The sequence below is a fragment of the Momordica charantia genome (assembly GCF_013281855.1).
Source record: "Momordica charantia cultivar OHB3-1 chromosome 3 unlocalized genomic scaffold, Mcharantia_2.0 BLBB01000003.1, whole genome shotgun sequence".
Lineage (NCBI taxonomy): Eukaryota > Viridiplantae > Streptophyta > Magnoliopsida > Cucurbitales > Cucurbitaceae > Momordica > Momordica charantia.
Genome location: NW_028275161.1, coordinates 15,272,314 through 15,295,127, shown reverse-complemented (window position 1 = coordinate 15,295,127; position 22,814 = coordinate 15,272,314). Strand labels below are relative to the sequence as shown.

Genomic DNA, 22,814 nt, shown 5'->3' with positions numbered 1-22,814 from the left:
TTTTTAATAAATAAAAATAGAATTAAATTTTTGTAATTATTTATTGTTTTTTGTTATTTTAAAAAAACATGTTTGGTAAATTTTTTTTGTTTCTTGATCGCTAAAATTTTAAAATTAAAAAGTAAATTTTTATATGAAAAATAATTTTTGAAATCAAATATTCCAATATTTGCTTTTATATTTATTTTTAATATTTATTATACAGACTGACAAAATAATTATGTTTTGGAAAAAACTGAAAAGTATAAGAACTAGAAACATGAAACTTGATTTTATTGTGGAAATATTTCTTCAAAATGAAAAACAAAAAACAAAAACAGATATCAAATCTTTATGTTGCTCAAAAATTGAAAATGAGAAATAAGAAAAAAATGGTTACCAAACAAGTCTACATAACTCATCAGTTTTGCATATATTCTCACCCGCTTATGTGTCCTATAATGAACTAGAGGAACGCTATAGCCTTTTTATTTTGATAAACTTTATTTGAATACACATATTTTTTGAAATCCTTCATGCATTATCTTGTCGTTCTTGTAAATCATTTAACCTATAAAATATGATGATATTAAGCATTAAGTCACGTCGTTGTTAACGTTCATAAACTAAACATTACCAAACTGTCTCTAAGCTTCATATCTTATAAGTCAGACTCATACATAGCATAATAATTATGCATCAATCTCTTGTAACTGTTAAAGATCCCACGTCGATAAAAGAAGGGACCTTACATAGGTTTATAATAGACATGAGCTACTCCACTCATTGCCAATTGGTTTTGATATGGAACTCCATGAATATTGATATGGTATCAGAGCTCAAAACGCTCAAACGAGCAATCGGTCCAAAAATGGGATCCGGCCAAGATCGATGAGCCAAAAGAGCCACGATCTTGACGGGGTATCGATAAAAGAAGAGACCTTACATAGATTTATAATAGACATGTGCTACTCCTCTCATTGCCAATTAGTTTTAAGATGGAACCCCATGAATATTGATAGTAACAACATTAGAAGGAGGAGTTCAGAGACAATCTCGACATCTTTATATTCCGCCACCCCATTTGAAGTAATATCAAGGATACGTTGCAATTCGGGGAGTAATTGGGGACATGCAGTTAACATTTGCACAATCTTTGAAACATGCTATGATCAAGAAAAAATGTCATTACCTCGTCATAAACTGCCTCCTATAAATGGTAAAGCTAAAGTTGACTTATAGGTGCATTTGAATCTTGTCTTGAATTTAAGACTAAACTAATTCGGACCTGTGTGGACTTGTGTTGGAGTGCTCACTTCTCTTTTGCAAGTCTTCTCTATATCAAGATTAGCAAGACGGTTGAGTGCCAAATTTTCGTGCTCAAACTAACCTATTCAATTTTGAATTAATCCAGGCTTGAACATCCTTAATTACGTTGAGATCACTTTTTAATTTGTACACATAGATTCGTAGTTTGTAGCCACATCATAACTTGTGTTAAATATTAATATCATGTTTAATGGTAGAGACTGTACTAATTTAAAAGTACATAGATCAAATCATCGTTACTTTTGAAAGTTTAGAGATTAAATCGTTACTTTAATGAAAGTACAATGACCAAATATATTTGTTTAACTTACCTTTAATATCTATTCTAAGCCCTCAACATGGTGAGCTTGCAGTTAAAGCATCTTGCTTCTTTCTTAAAAGTCGTAGGTTCAATCTTCATCCCCACATTTGTTATACTAAAACATTTATATATCAATTATAAACATATTGTTACAACTTTTAAGTTCTTTTTGAAATATAGCATAAGTGTGAGTTCTCCTTGTATTTTTACTACATTTTTTTTTGAAATGATAATGCTTATGTATTAAGAAGAAGTCACGTGGGCAATAGAAGACAACAGATCCTCCTCAACAAGGCCACAAAGCCAGAGGGGAAAAGAAGATGTGCAGAAATTGGAAAAACCCGATTGAAACCCACATTTAGCCAAAGAATGTGCTGGGCGGTTTAAAGCACGAGGGACATAATTGAAGGAGCAAAAATCAAGAAGACCAGCTCGCTGCAAGATGTCGTGGACCCAGACGCTTGAGGCTGCCAAAGATTTCGACTTTTGTTGAAAAAGAGAAATTGCTTGAAGGGAATCCGATTCCACCATAATTTTCCTGCAATTAAGAGTTTGAGCCTGCTCCAATCCTTGTATAATCGCGAGAAGCTCCTAAAAGTGGCGGAAGATAGAATGGGTGGAAGAAGGATCCCGTTGCACAAATTGTACCAGAAGAGTCCCGAAAAATAAAACACACGCCGGTACCTTGAATCGTCTCCTTGCATGTGGCATCCGTGTTTAGCTTCAGGCTATCAACAGTCGGAGGAACCCATGACAGATGAGGACTGTCACGCAAGACAACTAAAGTGGGCAAGCTCTGAACTTCTCGAAAGGAGTTTGCATAAGAGGTAATCCAACTAGTTTTTACCTCAACATTAGGAATTTGTTTTTGTTGGTTCAATTGATTGCGATCATTCCAGATTGACCAACATGTGATGGCCGCAAGCTCCTTCTCACCATTGGAGAAATTGTTATGAATATGATCCTAGAAATCCGAGAAGGCCAGATGATGATGATGAAGAAATTGACACCAAGGGAATAAAGTTTGCCAAATTTGATGAGCCCGTTCGCACAGAAAAATAGCATGACCCGAGGTTTCAACATACTTCCTACAACACGGACAAAAGGGTAAGACCTCAAGCCCCTTTTCATAAAGATTATTTATAGTAGGAAGAAGATCATGGCTAGCTTTCCATAGAAAAATTCTGATCTTTGTTGGGATTTTAAGCTTCCAAATTGATTGCCAGAAATTGCCCATATTAGTTGAACAGCTAGGTTGATGAGTCATATTTAGAGTCATGTAGAGCTTGTAGGCACTCTTAACATTGAAAAAACCACGGCGATCATAATGTCACTGCCATCTATCCGGTAAATTGAACTTACTTAGAGGGATAGACCGGATATAGTCAATATCTTCATGACAGAAAAGAGATTGAAACTTCTGTAAATTCCAACAACCCGGTGGGGAAATAAGATTTGAGACCAAAATGTTGAAATCTAAAGAAAATGAGGAACTAAGCAAAGGTCGGAAAGACCTTTCTCGCAGGATCCAAGGATCATGAAACAACATTGTAGAATGACCCGAACCAATACGCTTCCTTAATCCTTTAGACAAAAGTTCCTTGCCTCATAGAAGACTCTTCCAAAAATAGGAAGAATGGAGATGCGCCTCAACTTCAAGCAAGGATGAATCAGAGAAATATTTTGCTTTAATAACTCTAGAAACAAGCAAGTTAGGATATTGAAGAAACCTCCCTGCTTGCTTAGCTAGAAGAGCCTTATTAAAACCTTCAATGTCACGGAAGTTTAGTCCACCAAGGTTCTTAGGAAGGCACACTCGCTTCCAACTCATCCAATGAATCTTCTTATGATCACTTGTAGAACCCCACCAAAAGCGAGCAAAAATCTGCGAAATATCCTCACAAAAGTCTTTCGGAAGACGAAAAACACTCATTGCATAGCAAGGAATGGCTTGGCCAACACTTTTGATCAAGACTTCTTTACCACCAACAGAGAATAAATTTTGCTTCCAACCTTGCATAACTTTCCAGATTCGATCTTTAATAAATGCCCAATCTCGACTTTTCCTTCTAAAGAAAGAAGAAGGTAGGCCAAGGTAATTCCCAAATCCGAGACGAGCTGAACACCTAAGAGAGATTGGAGATATTCCTGGCGGTTTGAATGAACATTCGGTGAGAACATTAAGGTAGATTTTGAGAAATTGATGAGTTGCCCAGAAGCTTTCCCATAGGTGAGCAATAAATTCTTTAACTAAAAACACTCAAGCTCTTTTTAGCTTTGAGAAATATTAAACTGTCATATGCAAATAGAAGGTGAGAAATTGTAGGACCGCTCGTACCTATGGAAATTCCATTAATATTCCCGAAAATGTTGGCATTGTAGAGCAACCTCGAGAGACCCTCAGCGCATAGAAGAAACAAGTAGGTTGACAAAGGGTCTCCTTGACGAATACCTCGGGAAGGAGAAATGTCACCTCTTGGCTCACCATTAATCAGAACAGAGAAACAAGCAGTTGAAATGCAATTCATAATGCTCGAAATCCAGGCAGGCGCAAAACCCATCTTAAGCATCAATTTCTCCAAATAACACCATTCCACTCTATCGAAAGCCTTGCTTAAGTCCAATTTAAGCACTGCCAAACCATTTGGGCCCAATTTCTGACCCTGTATAATGTGAAGACACTTATGTGCAATGATGATGTTGTCACTAATAGCACGATTAGGAACAAAAGCAGACTGAGCGGGAGAAATGATCTCCTGAAGAACAAGCTTGAGGCGATTGGCTAGGACATTAGAAACAATTTTGTAAGGCACGTTACATAAGCTTATGGGTCTAAAATCAGAAACTGACATTGGTTGTTTGGACTTTGGAATAAGAGCTATGTTGGTAGAATTCCATGCTTGAAGGCTGCCCCTATTATTCAAAATATGTAGGCATTCCTCGACTGTATTTGGCCCCACAATATCCCAAAAATTTTGGTAAAAAAGAGCTAGGAAGCCGTCAGGGCCTGGGGCCTTTGTAGGAAACATTTGATTAAGGGTTAGCTCTACATCTGCTTTTGTGAAAGGAGAGAGGAGCTGCAGATTCATTGCATTAGTCACCACAGTAGGAATGTGTCAAAGGACAGCTTCAATAGGTGAAGATAGAGTGGAAATAGGAGATAAAAGCCTCTTCAATCTCAGAAGCATCCTCAGTCCAATCCCCATTTTCTTTAGAAATCCCATGAATAGTGTTGCAACTCCTTCGATGCCTTTTTATGAAACCATTTCGTGTTTCTGTCCCCCCCATTTCAACCAATCCTCCCTAGAACGTTGTTTCCAATAAATCTCCTCTTGTTCAAGAAGGTTTGCCAAATCAGCTTCCAATTGATGCACATAATTAAAATTAATGGGAAATGACTTACTATATGCATCAGCTAGAGCTTTCTTTTTCGCCCGAATTTTAGAAAAATACCTTGAATGGAACTATCTCCCTAGTGAGACAGGGCCTTATAGGCTCGAGCGAGGTTGGTAATTAACGGAAGTGATCGCCCTCCACTCGACCCGACTCAAGAATCCTGGATAATGTTAAAACAGGAATCATTGTAGGTCCAACATTTCTCAAATTTGAAACTCCTTCGCTTAAAACGTTGTTTTCTGAAATTAGAATGTTGGGACAGAATAAGCACAATGGCTCTGTGATCAAACTTGGACCAAAGGGGATGTTGAGGCAAGGCCTTCGGGAATAAATTGATAAAAGAGCTATTACAAATGAATCTGTCCAGCCGTCTCCATTGTTGTGTAGAATCATGGTGATTATTGCACCATGTGAAATGGTCACCTGTATAGCTCATATCAAATAGAGAACAAGAATCCAATGCTGAACGAAAGTTAGAGATAAGACGATGATCCGGACGGTCACCAGTCTGTTCATGGGGCCATAAGATAGCATTAAAATCTCCACCAACCAGCCAAGGGGAGTCATCCAAATTGTGAATCCTTCGCAAGAGCTCCCATGAAAGAACTCTCTTGTGTGATTTAGGATGACCATAGAAACCCATAAAGCGCCAAGCAAAGTTGGACCAACGCACTATAGAATCAATATGATGAGAAGAGAAAGTTCGTATATTGAAGCGCCAAGCAAAGTTGGACCAACGCACTATAGAATCAATATGATGAGAAGAGAAAGTTCGTATATTGATATCCACTGGATCCTTCCAAAGCAGGCAAAGACCACCACTAAGACCTGTACTGTTTACAGTAAAACAATCAATGAAGTTTAGAGAGCTTCAATTTATTTGTTAATAGGAAATTATATTTCGTTTCAATGAGAAATAGTAAGTGAAGATTTTCCTGGCAAATAAAATCACAGGCAACTCTGAATGTCTGGAGATCCCCCAACCCACAGACATTATAGCATAAGGTTTTCATGGCTCCCGGCGAGGCTGCTCAGCAACCGTCGCTGTTGTAGGTAGAGAAAAATTAGTTGGGATAGTGATGGAGACATGTTTGCTTCTTTTGGGAACAAGATCAATTTTAGAAGGTATGTCTTTCCTCATGGAGCCAATGTGATCCAAATCAGGTTGATGAATGTGTTTTTAAGCCTCACGTACACGTTTCTACACATCCGTAGATTTCCCTTGATGGCCGGGAGAATAGTATGATCAGTAGGAGCCAATTGACTATCATTGATTGCATCAGCAAGGTTTATGGAATCATTAGAATCCACATTAATTCCCTCCATAATTACGGTTGCATGATCCTTATCCAGCTGGGTTGGCGAAACTAAAGGAGCAGTAACCTCCAAATTCAATTTTGTTTTAATACTAGCATTAAAGTCCTCCTGGTTGTCGACTAACGGCTTTGGATGGGTAACCGTAGCCGACTGAGGTTGTGTCTCCGATGGGTTTTCCGGTTGCTGCACAGATTCTGGCGGCAACTTTGGAGAAGGAACAAAATTACAATGTTTTGTCAAAATATCCTAACCTGAATTGGATGAGCTTGAAGCACTTCCTCCCCCATTGGCAGTAGATGCAGGAATAATTTTGTTAGGAGCCAAAGTATGAGAATTCTTCAAGGTTCCTTGAAACCGAAGCCAAAGACAAAAATGTGACGTGATATGATGAGCTGTAAAAAAACACTAATGGAAGAGTCTTAATCATATTTGAAACGCGTTTAAGAGGAGAAGCATATTTGGGGTTAGAGTAAAATATATTGTTCCTTCTCTCACAATCAAACAATTTGGGGAACCAAAAATTTTGAATGGGACTACAGATGTTGAACACAATTTGATACCCCTTTCACAATCAATAGTCGAAAAGGATTTGCGCCTACAATAATTTTATTTATGGCGATAGATCTTTTCAAGGCAAAAAGAAAAAATTATTAGCAATTTTTCATTTTCTCGAAGAAATTTTCCTTTATCGATAAAAAGTTGGGTGTCGTACCCTGTCATTTGGGCGGTAAACAAAGAGTGACGAATTTTTAAGGCTTGTGCCAATGAAATAAAGGCATCGGGAAAAAGAACTTTTCTCAACGTTATTCCAAGGGGATCGAGCTGGACTCCTTGGAATCCTTTCTCTTCACATGGGAAAAGATTGTATGCACCATATTTGCAACAAAAATTATATGTCAGATGCGATCTAAAGACTCAAACTAAAGAAGGAAGGTCAGAGTTATATTTCGCTCAGCAGATTGACCTTTAGAGTTAGAGAGATCTTCAAAGAACTCGCGCAATCCGATCTCAATCAAAGTCAAGTTTGTAAGCAGTAACTTTGTTGTTCGTGTCTTCACAGGATCGACTTGAATCGAGGTGAGGTATAACCACGTTAGCTCGGTCACCTTCAGGATCAGTTTGGGAAGAACTGCAAACATGGACGATTCGAATTAATCAAGCTACAATTAAAAACCGAGTTAAGGAAAAGTGACCTTACCTAAGTTGCCAAATCAAGTTGGCACGACATGGATGAGTCCCTGCTTCTATTGGTGATGAGTCATTCCCCATAGATGTAAAACCGTTAGCCGTTCCAGTCTTTGATTGAGGAAGAACCCTTAATGAATAGACTTGTCCCTTCCGAGTACAAATATAATACCTATACTCGATTTTGGGAATGGTCTTGACAATATGAGTGTCCAGTAGCTGGTCTACGGTTATTATCTCGGTATGGCCCTCACCCTCACGTTCCCTTCTATCAACCAAAGATAATAGCACTCACACAAACGTTCCCTACCTATTGGGAGCAAGCTATGCAGTGCTAAGTTCACTTTATTCAGGAATTCCTGAGCATAGGCATGAATGAGAGGACACACGTGGAACTCGAACAACTTCAAATAGAAACCTACGTGTTCAGCGAACGACTCCTCCAGCTTTTCGCCCTTCTCAAGATGCCTCATACCTATATAAGAGGGTACTTCATACTTCACCCTAATGAAGTATATGTATCCTCTACCGAGCTTAGATGAAAAATCCTCGCTCCTAAGAGTTTCTTCCTGACCTTCGAGAATAAAAGATGAATCTAAGCTAAAATAGCTCAACGATGAGCTACCATTAGACCTACCACTCCCCGAGCTATCTTTACCACGGTCTATCCTACACATCTCTACTAAAGCAACTAAAGAAAGCTAGGAAAAGCTAAGGAAAAGAAGACCAAACTTTAAAGGGGAGCGCCTGGTAGCTCAGCTTGGCTCAAGAGCAAAAACTTATGAAAGAGTGAAAATTGAAGACTAACATGGTTACTTTATATATAGGAGCCTGGAGTCAATCTTAACCGTCCACATATCACCCAATAAGTGGCCCAGATTGCGCCTCAGATCAACAGTTCACTATTCGAGTGCGCCGCCTTGTCAGAGCGACTTTCCAAATTCTATCAGAGCAATCGAATCTATAGCTCAGCTTGACGCACCATGGCTCAGTTGAATCAAACACCACTCCATCAATATCTTCTGCCAGGTTGGAGCTCGTACCCGCTGGAGAAGGGGCCAATGTTGGAGGGACAATACAAAATGACACCTAGACCCTAGCTCGTGATCGTAAAAGACGATCAACTAAGCTAACGGAGAAGACTGAGCTGAGACTAGAACTCAACTATTGCGACTCATCTTCCCATTAGACTGACTTGAGGACTTCGACCTCAAATCCGACAACCGACTTGGGGGCTCGACAGCCAAAACCGCCGATTGGAGCGATTCCAACGGCCCTCTCCCCCTGCCTATAAAAGGGGCACTCTACCTCCTTCATCAGCTACGTAATTCTGCTCCGAGAACGACTTACCGTAGCTCGTGCCTTTCTAATTTGAGTATTAGAGTGTTTGTTCCCTTTGCAGGTCCTTCCTACTTAAAGTCGCATCTCGTCAACTTGTTCTTGCTGCCACATGATCGACCTTCGATAGCTCGACAAAATCCTACATCAACACTCCAAGAATACATCGACGGGCAAGAGGCAAGAGCAACGGTAATCAAGCAACGATCCAGATACGAGAGTGATGGTGGCGAAGTTCACACGGGTAGAAAGAAATGGGTAGAAGAGGGAGAAGAGAGATGAAGTCTAGTAATAAAAAATATATATTAATTAAATTAATATATTTTGTCTAACCAACAAATCAATTAAATGTCAAAATTTTGTTAGTGTTAAAATGAATTCAGCAATCGGTCAAGAGTGTTTCAAATTTCATGGACTAAATAAACACGGAATTTTGTCATAAATGGACAGAATTAAAATGGTGACCAAGATTTTTTTATAAGTTTTTAAATACAAATTTTATTTTGATGAATTGGCCTTTGGCCATTGATAGTAAGTAAGAACCCTTGGTTTGATTTCAACAAAAGAGAATGATTACAAGCAAATTCCACCCACCCCCTATCACAGATCCAAGGAGAACGGAATCACAGAAAAATGAATCGTTGAAAAGAAGCAAAGAATCATCATCAAGAACGAATCAGAATTTTGCACAGTGCGAAGGCAGACCAGTCTGTTGATCCACCGCTACGTTCTCCGAAACGCCGCATTTCAGCACATCCTGCCCTAGCTTCGCTCCGGCGGACTTGAGTCCCTTCAGCGAAACCGGCTGGTTGAAGAGGTTCAGCGACGGCAGTCTCGAAGCCGCCGGCAATTTCCCATTCGGTAAGAAATTTGCAAAGTTTTCTTTCAGTAATGGAACCTCGAAATCTTCCTTCTTGTGCTTCACCACGTTGTCTTTTGCACTTATGTGAGCGCCTGGTTCCATGTGGTTTGTTGAAAAACTGGCTTGATTTGGGAAGTTAGGGTACAGACTTACGTAGCCTCTTAGGTACATCATGTCGATTAGGAACTTCTTCCATGATGCCTGCCAACCGTTTGTTCTGGATTTGGGGATCTGAACTGGGTTCTCTTTCGCATTCTCAGTGAACCTTGTGTTCATGTAAACATAAAACTCCCTCCAATGCTGGGGAAGAAAACTGCTCCCCAGCTGCAGGGGAGTTGGTGGAGGTAAGGCGTGTTTGGATGAATCCGCTTGAAGAACTCTGTTGCATTCCATTTAGGCCTCTCTTTCACCACTTCGACTAGCCGAGGTGTGTAAAGGGAGATCGAGGATAGTTCGGGTAGCGATACTTGTGGATCGTAGTGGTACGCTAGGAGGGCATATTTGATCCATAGGTAGTAGTATGGAGAGACTTCGATATCATCTTCGAGTAGGAGTCCATAATCATCATCTGAAGCTGGATACCAACTCTCGCTGACTGCTCGTATTAGCCCTCCTTGGATGATTCTCCTTCTGAGGCTTTTGGGGCCATGGGGCCACTCAAATGAGCTTACTAATTTTATTGTTTCCTCATCCACTTTACTGTCCATGTTGAAGCTGATAGGTATCTCGTCCCCTAGGTAATATGCATCTTTGAGCGATTTGAGAAGCCTTGTCAACGAGTTAGCACGGTTTTGAGTGATAATGTTGACTGAAACTCGCATCTTGTTCCAATCTGAAGAAAGAAAAATGAAAAAGTGTTGTTATGCTATGGCAAGAGTTTCCAACAGGAGAAAACTGAGGGAAAAAAGAAAGTTCTGAGTACTCTTACTTGGAAGTGCTGTTGGTCGAAGATCAGCCATCCAAAGAACTTTTGAAATGGAAGGCCTTGGTAAAAGAATCAGTGTTGTACCATTCAAGTTAGCCTCTGATGCCATTTTCAAAGCCTTCTTTACATTAGGATCAATGTCGGCCACTGTGATGACGACGCTGGGATTATGTATTTTGATCAATCCCTTCATACTAGCATACACCGCTTGCACCACGGGCACCTCAGAATTTGATATTCCAGAGAGAGCCCCAATGGCCAAGTCAAATATCTTGAACCTTCGTTCTTTACAAACCAACTTCGGCCATTTTAGAGAAGCTGCAGCATCTTCACATGTGCAAAAACCGCTTCCCGACACCACAATATAAGCCTTCTTGCCAACAGTGGACCTGAACTTTTCGAGAAGTGGCGCTAGTGCTTTAACTTCATCAACAGAATGAGCATAGAATAGAGCATCTATCTTTTGAGGATGCATGGCTGCCCATTGTGTGATATAACCAGTTGAAAGCGCTTTCCACCATTGATCATCTCGAACTTGAACAATGTCCTTAAATATCACAGTGGTTTCAGACACATAAGCCAGCCTGTGTTCACTGTCACCCCAGGTTTCCTTGTCTTTTGGGTCTACGGGAAGAACAAATGAGCCAGCATTTCTGTATTTTTGAAGCTGATAGCTGCATAATTTGGAATGCTCAACAATTAGGTAACCCGAACTTACAGGAAGGATAAGATCAAACTTCACAGCTAAAGCCATTTATAAGGTTTAAAAAAAAAATACTGATGGTGCTTCATTAAAAGGAGGTTCTATTGCACAGTATAGAAAAGCTCTCTCCCTCTCTCTATGTTTATTTATTCAGCATTAATCAACAAATATAATCAGAATAGTGACATAATACAGACAAATTAGGAGATATTGAAATATGAGTAGTGGAAACAGCATAGAGATCAGGCATGAACTTGAAGTTGATAAGTATAAAATATCTAACATAAAAGTTGACCAATAGTTGAACTGAGAAGAGAAGATTCCATTACAAAAAGTTGATTGAAATAGTGCATGATTTCTTTATTGCTCTCCACTAGTGTAGTTTCTAATGCTTTGATTTGTCACATTATATTATGATTTATGACCTAGTTGATTTTCTGTACTGTAGAAAATGAAGAATGCAGTAATGTAACTGTAGTAAAGTTACCTTAGATGGAGATCTTCCCCAGTTGCAAAGGTGAAGGGCGTTTCAATGAAAAGTGTCTTGACAAGCTCCGCAGATAAGAACCAAGAGCTGGAGAGAAAATCGACCTGCACAATTTTATCGATGGTGATGTCATAAGCAGGATCAGGCAAGTAAAGCCCTGCTTCCTTGGAACGGAACTTTCGATAACTTGGGAATGTGAAATCCTTCTGCCGAAATGGCAAAATCCTGCCTATGCTGCCCAAAACTGCATTCTTATACTTGTCTGTCCCTGCTACATGAGACAAAATCTGTAGCATTTTGCGGCCGGGGATCATGTCGTCATCAAGAATATATACCAAATCTGCTTCAGTCTGTAAAGCCATTTGGAACCTTCCATAGTACTTGAAGTCATAACTTGAACTAATGAAACTAATTCTTGAGTTATTATAGCTATCTACAATTCTTTCCAAAGAGAGCTCATTTGGACTCCCAAATGAAAGAACCCAAACGTGGTGAAAAGGAAGGGTTTGCTCAAGCAAAGAATTAAGCTGAGCACACAGAGTTTTCCTCTTGAAATGGTTCAAGATCACAGTAACTTTTGGCTTGTTTGGCCCTCTCAAATCCCACTTGGACTTCATTCCCATTAGCTGAGAAAGAGTTTCAGTTCCAAAGCTTTTGCTTTGAAAATCTAGAACCTCATTGTAAAGCTCTCTTTTTAACTTTATCATCTGCGCATCGTTGGACTTCTTCTGCTCAAAATCAATCTTCTCATTCTCACAAGCTTCCTCTGGAGTGATCGGTCTGAATTCCCCTTGTATCAGAGAGGTCGGTTCTTGGTATCGGCCCACAACATGGGTCGGTATTACAAACTGTCTCCATTGTTGAGCAATTCTAGTAGCCCAAGAGAAGTCTGGTTTGGTTCTCAAGTCTATTGCAGGGCTCACATAATAGAGTAGGAATGTTGCATATAAGGCAAAGGCAAACTGGAGACATGTGAGAGCAGCAACAAGCTTTGTTGAAGAACTTTTTGTAGGTCTCAACTTTCCCTTTCCTCCAACATAATCACTGATCATCCCTTCTAAATAGTCTCCATTTCTCGTGGTAGGATTCCGAAACATACCCATCTTAACCTGCAACTGAACAAACCACATATCAAACAAACCGAAAAGACTATGAACCTCCAAACCGAGCTAAAACTACTTTTCTTACCTTGAAACTGACCAATATTGTCACGGCGAAGCTGGGCAAAAGCTACCTGTGAGCTGAGAAACCTGTGAACAGATTGGAATGAGATATAAAGTTGGTGAAAATGAGTTGAGAAAGGGCTGTCCAGTCCAGAAAGTAGAGATATGAATAAGAAGTTGGGAGAGTTAGAAGAAGGAAGAAGCTTTTGGGATTGTATATAAAAGAGAAAAGGAAGTGTAAGATATGAGAAAGAGTGTTTGGAAATGAGAAATGCACTCAATGTCACATGGGGTTGACGCTTATAATTTTAGAATTTTTATATCAAAGTTAGAGTGCCAAATAATGCATTACCCTCCACTGCTTTTTGTCTTGTCTTGCAATGTTAAATCCCTCAAGATACCACTTACAAACCCCGGATTTGAAGCCTCAGAAACTGGCTCCCCCCTGCGTTTTTGGCACCTCCCTACTCTCACTCTACCATCTACTTTCTCTCTCTCTCTGAAATTTACTCTTTCCCCTCTCTATATAGAATTTAGAAAGTGCTTTTTAGAATATTATATTGTAAGACTGGTGAAAATTTTCGGCCGGCAAGGATTTGAGGCCTCTTAATCATACCGATTTAAAGGTCTCAGGTTCGAATCTTCTGGTGAGTTTAATACTAAAAGCCCTTTATGTCTCTTGGATCCGGGCCTTGGGGTGGGCGCAGTAGCCCCTGGTATAGGGGAGCAAAGCTTCGACTCCCAATTATTACTAGGAGCAAAGTTTCGACTCCCAATTATAAAAAAAGAAAAGAAAAAAAGAAGACAAAGGTGAAAATTTGAAACTACTTTTTAGAGAAGGTAGAGATGTATTCATTATCGTGTTATGCTCATAACTGACTCTATTACTCTCTCAAATTTCCTATCTATAATTTACTCTCTCTATATAGAATTTAGAAAGTGATTATTTTTAAACATTACATTGTGAATACATACGTGAGAGTTTGACCATACGACTTCTGAACGGGCTCTAGAAAGTAATCTCTATATCTACTCTCTCTCTCATTTACTCTCTCTAGAAAGTAATTTGATATTGATCTCTATATAATCTACTCTTTTTCTCTAGAAAATGATTGACAGATGCAGAGATACATATGAATGAACCTTAAATCTCTGAAACCAGAAACTTTTTTCTTTTTTTTAATATGTAGAAACCGAAACCCAAATCCCCAAAATAGCAAACACCCAGAAAAAGAGAGGCTTTCTTTTTCATTTTTAATTGTAAAGTAAAAAAGAGAGAGGTCAAAACGCCATATTTCAAGGCAGATCTGACTGCCAAAGCAACCTCCAAACAAAGCTGGGAAGGGCATGGCGCCATGGAAAAAGAATAACTTTAAAAAGCAAACCCAAAGGAAGACAACAAACAAAGAAGTCAATATACTTACAAAAACTTGAAGTTAAAGCAAATGAACCCAAACAGCTAACGATTTCTTCTTCAGCAAACAACCTAAAATTAAAGCCAAACAATTCTCCACAGAACCAAAAAATAAAAAATAAAAACCAGAGGCAGGACTTGGAATATTAGCAAAGAAGAACAAGAAGAAGAAGAGTTTTGGACTTCTTATACAGAAAAGATACGTAGAGAAATGAAGCAGCAAGTTCTGGAAAATGGGTTTTAGCCAAACTTTTATGAGCAATTAGAAAAATAAAAAAACCATAAGCTGAAAAGTTTTCTTTGTGAGTGAGTGGAGGAAGATGAAAAGAGAGTGGAAAGTTTGTGGGTTTGAATAAAGAAATCAAAATGTTGGATTGAAGATGAGGATTTGATTAGGAAGCTGAGTTGCCATGCATTATCAATTATTACCATATGAAATTGAGAGTTTTGAGACCATGCATAATTGGTTTTGGGTTAAATAATATAAAGTTTCATGGGGGGTTTGTGACATCTTTTTTTAATTTTTAATTTTATTTAGGTCTTAGTCTTTCACGGATGGGTCGGTTTAGTGACGTTCTTTTTTTTGTTTTTTTGTTTGGTTTTGTTTTTTGTTTGTGAGAAAAATATTAGTATAGGTGTTTTTCTTAGAATTATTACTATGCCTTTAGGTTAGGGAAATATTTTGTTTTTTTTTTGAGAAATGTCCTGAAAAATAAATTTGATTGCTTAGGTTTCGCTTGACAATGATTTTATTTTTAAAAATTATGCTTACTTTATTGCAATTTATTTGATATTTTTGTCATCTTTCTTAAGAGATATTTGAGTTCTTAACTAAACTTAAATTACAAAAAAAACTACTATTTTTATTAATTTTCAATTTTTGGCTTAAGTTATGAAAAAAAGGGTTTTTGAAAGTAGATAATGGGTAGAAATAGTGTTTATAAGCTTACTTTTAAAAAGTAGAAAACCCAAAACAAAATCAAATGAATTTTGGTTTCTAGTTTACTATATGAAAGGTATACAAGAACATTGCTCTCTTTTTTACTCAATAAAATATATGATAAATATAAAAGAAATTAAATGCAATAAGGTTGAACGTACATCTCATTATTATTATTTTTTTAATATAACAAGTGGGTGTGGGACATTCGAATTAATGACCTCTTGGTTAGACACAGGTTCAAGTACCGATGAGTTAAGATTATTAAAAATTCTATTTTCAAGTAAAATTTTTTATTGTAACAAATTAATTGTTATTACATTTCTATCTTGTTTTTTAATAAAAAAAGATTGAAAAAAAATACCCCATATAAAATTTTGTTTTTCTTTCTCAAAAAAAAAAAAAAAAATACTCACTTTGAAAAGGGTATATGTAAGAAGAGAGGAAAAAAAAGGATATTTGTTACTTTGAAATGAAACAACACATATCACAATCAAAGTTTATGGTTCTTTTTGGCATCAAATTAGGATATTTTCTCTAGTGGGTACATTAGCATTCATTATAAAGCCTAAAGTTCTTGACCCTTTCCTACCAAAAAGAAAGTTGACGACCTTTCCTTCCCCATCAATCTTCTTGATTTTCAACCAAATATCGATCTGTTTGAAATTCGAGAACATATATTCATCGTCGTCATCACAATAGCATTGGTTTATGCTTTCATGTAATGCACAATCAAAAAATTTAAAAATTTTCTCATATTTTGAACGACATTAAAGTGATAGCCATATTGTGTGTCAACTATATTAAATAATTTATATCTAGAAAATGTAAATAAAATTGCACAAAATCAGACGGGAGTTTAGAGCACCAAAATAGAACATTTTTAAAAATGAAAACCAAAATTAAACCAAAGTTGAGTGATCCATAAAAATATAAGGTGTTAGCTTTCTTCTTCTCTCCTTGAAACACATTTAAAAGCTCTGTCACAAAAAAAAAAGAAAAAAAAAAGAAACACATTGAGAGCATCATGCATCTAAGATTGAAGAATACTTTTTTCTAATTAATTCTAAAGGAAAAAATTAAATTAAAAAGCACTTTAACGCGTACAAATACGCGTGATTTAATCATTTAACTTAAAAAGTAGAGTTATGCTTATATATATATATATATATATAAATGAAGGAAATAATGATATATATATATATTTTTTAAATAGTAAACAAAATATTGTTCTAAAAAAAATCTATTAATCAGATATATTTAACTTATTGAAAATACTTATTTCGGGAATAATCACTATATAAATAATAATGGTCATGTTATCTATTTACACGGCAATAAGCTGTATTCAAGATTTCAAAGGTCGATGTCTTAATTGATGTCAATAGATAATTTGTAGAAAAATTATATGTAAAAATATTTAAACTAATAAATAAGTCTTTCCTACTTTTAAATAAGTTAAAAATTACTATATTAATATCATTTCCACATTAGTGATATTTTGTTGTTATATTTTTTTATATTTATATATATATATATATATATTTGCAATACTATGGAAATATCGATAGATTCCTTATGTTTATATCGAATCCGTGGATATATGGAAATATTGATACAACATGATTTTATACTCTTAATGTATTAGGGTTTAATATTGAGTAAAAAATGGGAGAAAATTGTGGAGTTTTCATGTGGGTAAAAAATGGGTTTAGGAATAATTCGTGAAGTTTTGATCCACCGTGAGGATTAGATTGAAATTTCTATAAAAATATAGGACAGAATTGAAAGATCAAATCGTAAAGGCGAAATTTTAAATTTAACCCAAAATTAAGAAGCATAGAAAAACACAAATTTCTAGATTTTATTTACATTTTTTTAAGCTCAACAAATGTGAAACAAAATTGTATATTAACAACTCAAAATTAGTATGATTTAATTTGTGTTTTCAACATAAATATTACTAGCTTATGATTGACCATTAAAATTTTCTCCTAGCAATTGAATTTTTATACTTCATTTTAATCCTAAAAATTTTTAAATATTATATTTTTAGCCCTTAAATTTTCGAATATTTTGTCCTAGTTTTACGCTTTGCATATTATTAATTCTTATCATCAATATTTTGTTACTAGTCTAACAAGGAACCAAAATTCACTGGCAAACTCAATACCTAATTTGGGTGCACGTGGCTTCAAACACTTGTTCATGTGAATTATCGCTGAGCTATGTTCGCCTTGGCGTTCACGTGACATCTCTTAATTAGGTTAAATGAACAAAATATATTTACCTGCACTACTACAATTTAGGGCTTTTGTGACGCTAATGAATGATAAAAAAACTTGAAAATTAAACAATAAGGGTTAAAATACCTATATATATATTATTTTATTTTTGATATTCGTGAGTGTCTGGGTTAATTTACGCGCATCTCGAATAATTTCATAGGTAGCCACTTGACTCTATAACATTTGGTGTTGATACACACGTAGAAATTAATTCCTAAAGTAGGTGGTCATCGTGATAATACATATCGGTGTCGAAAACCTTAGGAAAAAGTATGTATAATATAGAAACCCTTTTGAAAGTCTTAATTTGATAATCAATTTCCAATTGAGAAACTCTTTCAAACAACTTGCAAAATTTGGTATAACAAAAGCACTTAATGGGTTGACTTGGAAAATAAAATTATCAATTTTCAGCTGGCTTTGACCAGTAGAAATTTAGGAGGAAAAAGAGCAAAAGTTGGTGTAGTTCTATTTGGCCTGACAATATAGAAAATTGCATAGAAAACAAAATAATAAATATTAAAAAGTTTAATTGTTATTTGATGAAATTAGGTTTCCTATATATATATAGCTTTTTTTGGAGGGTATTAGGTTTCCCATTTGCATACCAATAAATGTTGGATAAAGTTGGTGTTAGGGAAAAATTCAACCCATTTTGGTTGACACCATATTCAAACATATAGTACATTTAATAAAATAAATTGTGAAATTATTCTTTTAGGATAATATCATTTTGGTATACAAGTGCAAGAATTAATGGGACATTTTGAAAGAAAATAAATTAATAGTTACAATTAAAATGATTATATATATATATTTATATAAAAATCATCAAAATTAACCAAACAAGAAAAGAAATCATACACATAAAAAACTATTGATGGATGGGATCGAACTTACAACCTCTGGGTCGGAAATATATGTCAATTACCGCTGAGCTGTGTTCGTTTTGACAATTTAACTTCTCTTAAAATATATATTCTTTTAGAAAGTTATGATTTGTGATCAATTACTCTGATTTCTACAGGATAACATATGATGAGAATTTGTGCTATTTTACTAATATTAGATCCCTCTTCAATCAAGGAATTAATTAGTCTTCAAAGTTCTAGTTGAACTTGAACTCTTAGAAATTTGATCTTAGCACCATTATTAGTTTATCAACAATAGCTCCCTCATATGAATAGGAACCCCACTACTATAGAAATATCTTTAGCAACTTGACTTCTAACTCTATAAATAAGGTAAGATATCAAACATAATTTTTCTTCCTCTCTTAGTTGTCAACAGCTTATTGAACCTTTTACAACATTTGATAAATACCAAATAAATATTGGCTTAATTGTTTTAAGGAACCTTTTAAAACTTTTCCCACCTTTCTCATGAGTGTTCCATTATTTCAAATTTCATATCTGGTTTGGAATGAAAAAGATTTGAAATGAAAATGTAAACTATATTGGTTAAAAATTCGGATGTGTTTTTAAAGGAAAGTGAAAAACATACCAAATAAATTGGGAGAAAACAAGCATAACGTCTAAAAACAGAAAATAAAAAACAAAATCGTTATCAAATGGAAACTAAGCAATTTATCTTTAAATTATTTTGTGAACTCCTCCGAAATCCTAATCGTTTTTGGTGAGAAAACTTTATTATACATAAATCATAATATAAAATTATGATTTCAAATGGTTCAAATTCATGTGATACTCCGAAATGTTAAGTTGAAAGAACTTTTTATTATTCTTTTATTTTTTTGATTACTATTACTATTATTATTCTTGAATACAACAATACATATCTTCAATATATATGGAGTGGGGTAGGAGATTCGAATTTACGGACAATTTAGTCCCAGATAGATAGCTTAGTAAGTTGAACTAACGATATTCCGGAGGGAGAGAGCTAAACCATAAACTAGAAACAATGCAATTGTGAGTGGCATTGGTCAAGGAGAAGAAACTTTTTTGACAAAAGCATACATTTTATTAAACAACATATTTGAGAGGTCTAAATTTTATTTTGAGCTTAAATTGACTTTTAAATGGAAGAGACAAACATTAATTTAATTTGGCTTCAAAGATGTTTGACTTTGAAATACCTAATTTCCATTCAGCATTTAATCCTAATGTGCTTAATTTAATGAATTTTTTGGAGTATAGTAGAAAGATTGTGAGAGAGAGAGATCTGATTGTGTTCTTCAAGAGAAGCAGTTCTTGTAATCTTCTCCTAATTAATTATATAATATTCCTTGGCGTTCTTACCTTTTTTTTTTCCCTCTCTTTTCCAATATCTTAATCTAACCATTTTATTATTGACTGTATTTTTTAAATTAAAAAAACGTTTCAGTAATTATTCTTATAAATAAATATTCTAATGGGTGGGTAACATGTTTCTTGTTTTTTTATTTTTCCATTTTCATCCCTTGTTTCTCGTTTCCTCTATTTTTTAATTAAGAAAAGTAAAATTATTCGAAAAATGTTACTTGTTTTTTAAGATTTTAGATTAAAAGAAGTAAAAGTTTTATATGGAATTTTTCAAATTAAGTATACAAAGTTTTTTTATTTTATATTTATTATGCATTTTAAAAATAAAAAGTAACGTAAAATACTTTTATCTACGTATTGGAAAAAACTGAAAACAGAATTAGAAATAATTTTTAAAACTTGATTTTGTTGTTTCCAAAATTACTACACAATTTTAGAAACATTTGTTAAAAATAAGCAACGAGAAATAAAAATCGTTACAAAAAACTTATGTTTCTAAAACATTACAATAATAAAAAAAAAGATATAAGAAATGAGAACGTTACCAAACGAGTTCGTAGTATTCAATTTTGAATAGTATGTTAGTTTTCATATTCGTTGAAGTCAATAAAATGATGCTAAGTATTCTCAGAAATTTCGTTACAGTAATATTATATTTTAAATGGCCTTTGAGAATAATATAGAACTGAGATAAAAATCGATCCCTTTAACTCATATAAATTTATTAAATATTCTTACTAAAGCAAATAATAACATGCCATAAGGGATGACCATTGATAATAGAGTAAAATATGAGTAATTTTTCCTTACAATATGAACATTTAAGGGACAAAATAAACATGTTTAATGAGAATAAATTTAGTTGGCGAGGTTAGTTTTTTCTAATCTCAAAAAGTGTGTCATAAAGTTGTAATATAATTAGGAAATCATATAAAATAACATCAATTAATCTGACCTTGAGAAACCAATTTAAAATTATAACAAAATAGTCTAATGAATGAATTAATTAATAAACACCATATATTTAATTAAAGCTTATATAATTATGAGTTGATTTGAGGAGTCTACGTATGAAACAAGGTTTTGTTGCAAAAAGTCAAAATGTATAGACGGTGGTCATAAATGGTATACTTAAAACTTGAAGTGAGTGGAAACACACCCAATTAGATTTCATCTTTTTCTTGAGGTATATTACAATATTCCATTTCTCTTTCTCGTGGGTACCTTTTTCCTTTTAATTTCATTATATTCTTGTTGGAGGGAAGCGGAGCGCCACGTGGAAACATCGCACGAAAATATGTCGAACCTCTATTCGTTAAAGTAGATGGACAGAGCGCATTGAAATAGCACTAAGCCAATCAAATGGGTGATGCTGAGTGCACCGAAACGAAAAAGTTGAGTCCATGGTAAGATGCTCCAAACTCACTCCACAGATGGATGGCACGATGTCAGAAGCATACTCCAGACGTTGCCGTACCACTTTGCGATGGTAGGAAAAAGGCATAGAATGCTGGGGGTGGATCCCACACCGTTGGTTGACTATCAACCTTACTCCACTTAATCTAAACTCGATAAGGAGGAGAATAATTCCAATTGAGGTAAGTTGAACTTCTCCTGTACAACTCCTTTGTAAGAATTAGGCACACACCCCAAACAGTCTAGCTTTGAGATTACTTGTCTTTCTATTCTATTTGCTACATAACCTTGTACTCCCAAATTCAGTTCTAATTCAAACGTTAGGTGCATTCAGCACAGCACCACATCGATACTAGATTTCTGTGTACAAGTAATCGAAAGCTCAATAACAAAGGCGTTTTTTGGTACTGACGTGACACTTACGTGGAGCTTTTCCAGAAATCAACAACACTTCTCCATGTGAAAAATGATGCTGCCATTTCCCCTTTACTAGTGCTTGAACGTGATGAAAATTGGTTGAATTTCAAAATAACCCAAATCAAAATTTTTGAGATCTTTTATGTATACATTCCTTGAAATTAGCTGGAAATACCATCTCGGTGTAACCTAGCTTGAAGTAACTATAACTTCTTGATCATGCTTATTTTGTTACAAATAATCTCATTTCTTCGTTTAGGATTTGACTTTTTGCTCGATAGGCAGCAGCGATGGAGGATGGTGACGTTAGAAGAGTATTGGTAGTAGCATATATTACAGTATATTTCAAGGATTTTAATTACCATCTTTTTTTATCCTAAAGAGCTGAGTCGTATAGACCAACACTCATGTTGAATGATCTCTAATAGCATAACAACAATTGGAACCTAAGTCGGTTTCGCTCTTGAAGAAAAACGTGTGAGATATAACTTCATTAGTGTGCATATTTGGAGTTGGAACCAAGATTCCTAATAATATGTGATGTCTTACCTTCCAACTTCAATTGTGCTACAAAGTCTGTTTTAAAGTTATGATTCAAAATTGTCAATAAACAAATGAAAGTACAAATGTTGGTGATACAAATTTCTCACAAAAATTCACCGCTACATAGGTGTACAATACTTGGTCCTATCTAACAACCAACCCATAACTTGAACCAACGTTAAAACGTAGAAACTTAGCATTCATAAAAATGAAACTTTAAAAGATAAAAACGGAAAATTAAATCTAACAATTAAAGAAATAAAAACTGAAAATTAAACTTACGTTAAAAGAAAAAACTCATAACTTAACAATAATTTTATTCTTGAGTTCAGCAATACGTGAGGGCCGGGTGAAAAATTCAAACCTCTAATATTTTAGTTATAATACACCTTAAACTCAGTTGAACTACGTCCACGTTCACATTAAACATGTGTAAATTTTTTACTTAATTAATTCTTCAATGATTAATTATTCATCACCAATAATTTAAACGTTTTATAAACCTCTCAATATTTTTTTCCTTACCCTTTCAACTACTTCTCAATTG

General features: G+C 35.2%; 1 protein-coding gene and 1 long non-coding RNA gene across 2 annotated transcripts; one reads left to right on the top strand and one right to left on the bottom strand.

The window, feature by feature from the left end:
• The first annotated feature begins 1,899 nt into the window (after positions 1 to 1,899).
• Positions 1,900 to 12,245, top strand: LOC111020517 (uncharacterized). The gene is made up of 3 exons (XR_002602691.2): positions 1,900 to 2,436; positions 2,509 to 2,716; positions 11,784 to 12,245. It is a non-coding gene; the product is annotated as an uncharacterized LOC111020517 (long non-coding RNA).
• On the bottom strand, positions 9,445 to 15,017 carry LOC148212454 (uncharacterized). The gene is given in 6 exon segments (XM_088121652.1): positions 9,445 to 10,009; positions 10,012 to 10,539; positions 10,636 to 11,306; positions 11,823 to 12,937; positions 13,011 to 13,072; positions 14,410 to 15,017. Coding segments are annotated over 4 exon segments (2,790 nt in total). The 5' UTR covers positions 12,926 to 12,937; positions 13,011 to 13,072; positions 14,410 to 15,017; the 3' UTR covers positions 9,445 to 9,521.
• Between the last annotated feature and the right edge of the window lie 7,797 nt (positions 15,018 to 22,814).